The sequence below is a fragment of the Penaeus monodon genome, chromosome 31, assembly GCF_015228065.2.
Source record: "Penaeus monodon isolate SGIC_2016 chromosome 31, NSTDA_Pmon_1, whole genome shotgun sequence".
Classification (NCBI taxonomy): domain Eukaryota; kingdom Metazoa; phylum Arthropoda; class Malacostraca; order Decapoda; family Penaeidae; genus Penaeus; species Penaeus monodon.
In genome coordinates, this window is record NC_051416.1 from 4,858,705 (window position 1) to 4,860,307 (window position 1,603).

The 1,603-nt window shown below is 43.8% G+C and overlaps 1 protein-coding gene across 1 annotated transcript in view; it reads left to right on the plus strand.

Moving 5' to 3' along the window:
• Positions 1-1,603, plus strand: part of LOC119592877 — a 12,214-nt gene that overhangs the window by 1,644 nt on the left and 8,967 nt on the right. The window contains exons 3-5 of the mRNA XM_037941770.1: positions 152-259; positions 305-334; positions 508-1,052. Coding sequence (XP_037797698.1) covers positions 152-259; positions 305-334; positions 508-1,052 — 683 coding nt within the window. The remainder of the gene's footprint in view (positions 1-151; positions 260-304; positions 335-507; positions 1,053-1,603) is intronic.

Here is a 1,603-nt window from a genome sequence, read left to right on the forward strand (position 1 = left end):
AGAGAGAGAGACTTACAAACATATGTAACATTATAGGCACACTTGGCGATATGAAGGAAATGGTCTTTCAAAAATATTTCGTAGAATTCCTACAATTCTCATGGCTTTTCCCCGGTTGACAATGCATCTCAAGGATAACTAATAGGCTTAGATTAGGACGCCGCTGTCCTCAGTAGAATCTAAGCCTGGTGTTATCAGAAGGACATCCACTCTGGTCGGCCACAAGGCTCTATGTAGTCCAGGAATGCTTCTTGAGGAAGTATAAAAAGACGTGACTGGTGGGTTCGTCGTTCATTGGTCGCAGTGGGAGTGCTGTGACGACGGAACACGATCAGTATGAAAGTCCCTTGACTCTTGCTCACTTTTGGACACAATCATTGCATATAGCCTTGTGTGTCCGCGGAGGTTTTATCGAATGTAATATTATAGTGATACATTTTTTGCTCTTGATCATTCTACACATTTCTATTTTCTATTTTTATATCTAATTATTACCTCGTTCTTCAGGCAGCTATCTGCGTGTTCGCCGTCGGCGTAAGCGCACAGGTTGGGCCTGCAGGGATCGTGAGCCCCGATGGGGTGAACACCCAGTTCTCCCACGACTTCGCTCATGACATTGTGCTGGTTGGACCCGCTGGCATCGTGACGAAGTCTGGCGCCAACCGCCAGCTTACCCACGGAGAGGCCACCCTTCATGTTGCCACAGCAGCTGCTCCCTTCCCCGTGGCTCAGTTGGTGTCCCATCGTGGCGTGGTCGGCCACTCCGGCATCGTTCGCCTTGATGGCAAGAACGTCCAGTTCACACAGGCTCAGGCTGGCAACATCGTGATGGTTGGCCCCTCTGGCATCGTGACCAAGGACGGCTCCAACATCCAGCTGACCGACGACCTCCACTTCGTCCAGAAGCGCGATCTCTCCGGCCATCTGGTGGGAGCCTCAGGAATCGTCACCAGCGATGGCCAACTGATCCAGTTTGAACCTGGTGTATTTGTGGCCAGCGCTGGTCCCTCTGGCGTCGTTCTGTCCAACGGAAAGAACATTCAACTCAACCTGTAAATTATTTTTCCATTCTAATCTAAACAAGATTTTTTTTCTTAAACCATCCTATCGTAATCTGATGGTGAATTTAGCAGTCCGATAAATTTTTGTTTTAACAAATAAAGGTTTATAGGTAATTACACGGAAAGAACACCCAGTTCTTCCGATAATTTTATACATACATAACTTCCAATAAACCTTTCTACGAAATTGGCATGTTACTAAGGTTAATTAAGTATTATCCCTCTAAATGTCTCTCTTTTACACGTAGATAATAGCACTTAAAACAAATATGTAAAAGCCAGGAAAAATGTGCCTGATTGGTGTAATTCTTAAAGAATTCGTGGAGTGATAAGCCACACTTTTTCTGCCTTCTGTACAGCATCGCTACTCGTATAATAATATAATTCTTGTATATATTATATATACGTGTGAATTTATATACATAAGTATAAGTAAGTATAAGTACATATAGACAAGTGCATATTTCGAAATATATGAAAATATTCTGTCCATTTACCCACGGGATATTTAAGAGCTTCCGGTATGTTAGATCAGGAAACGA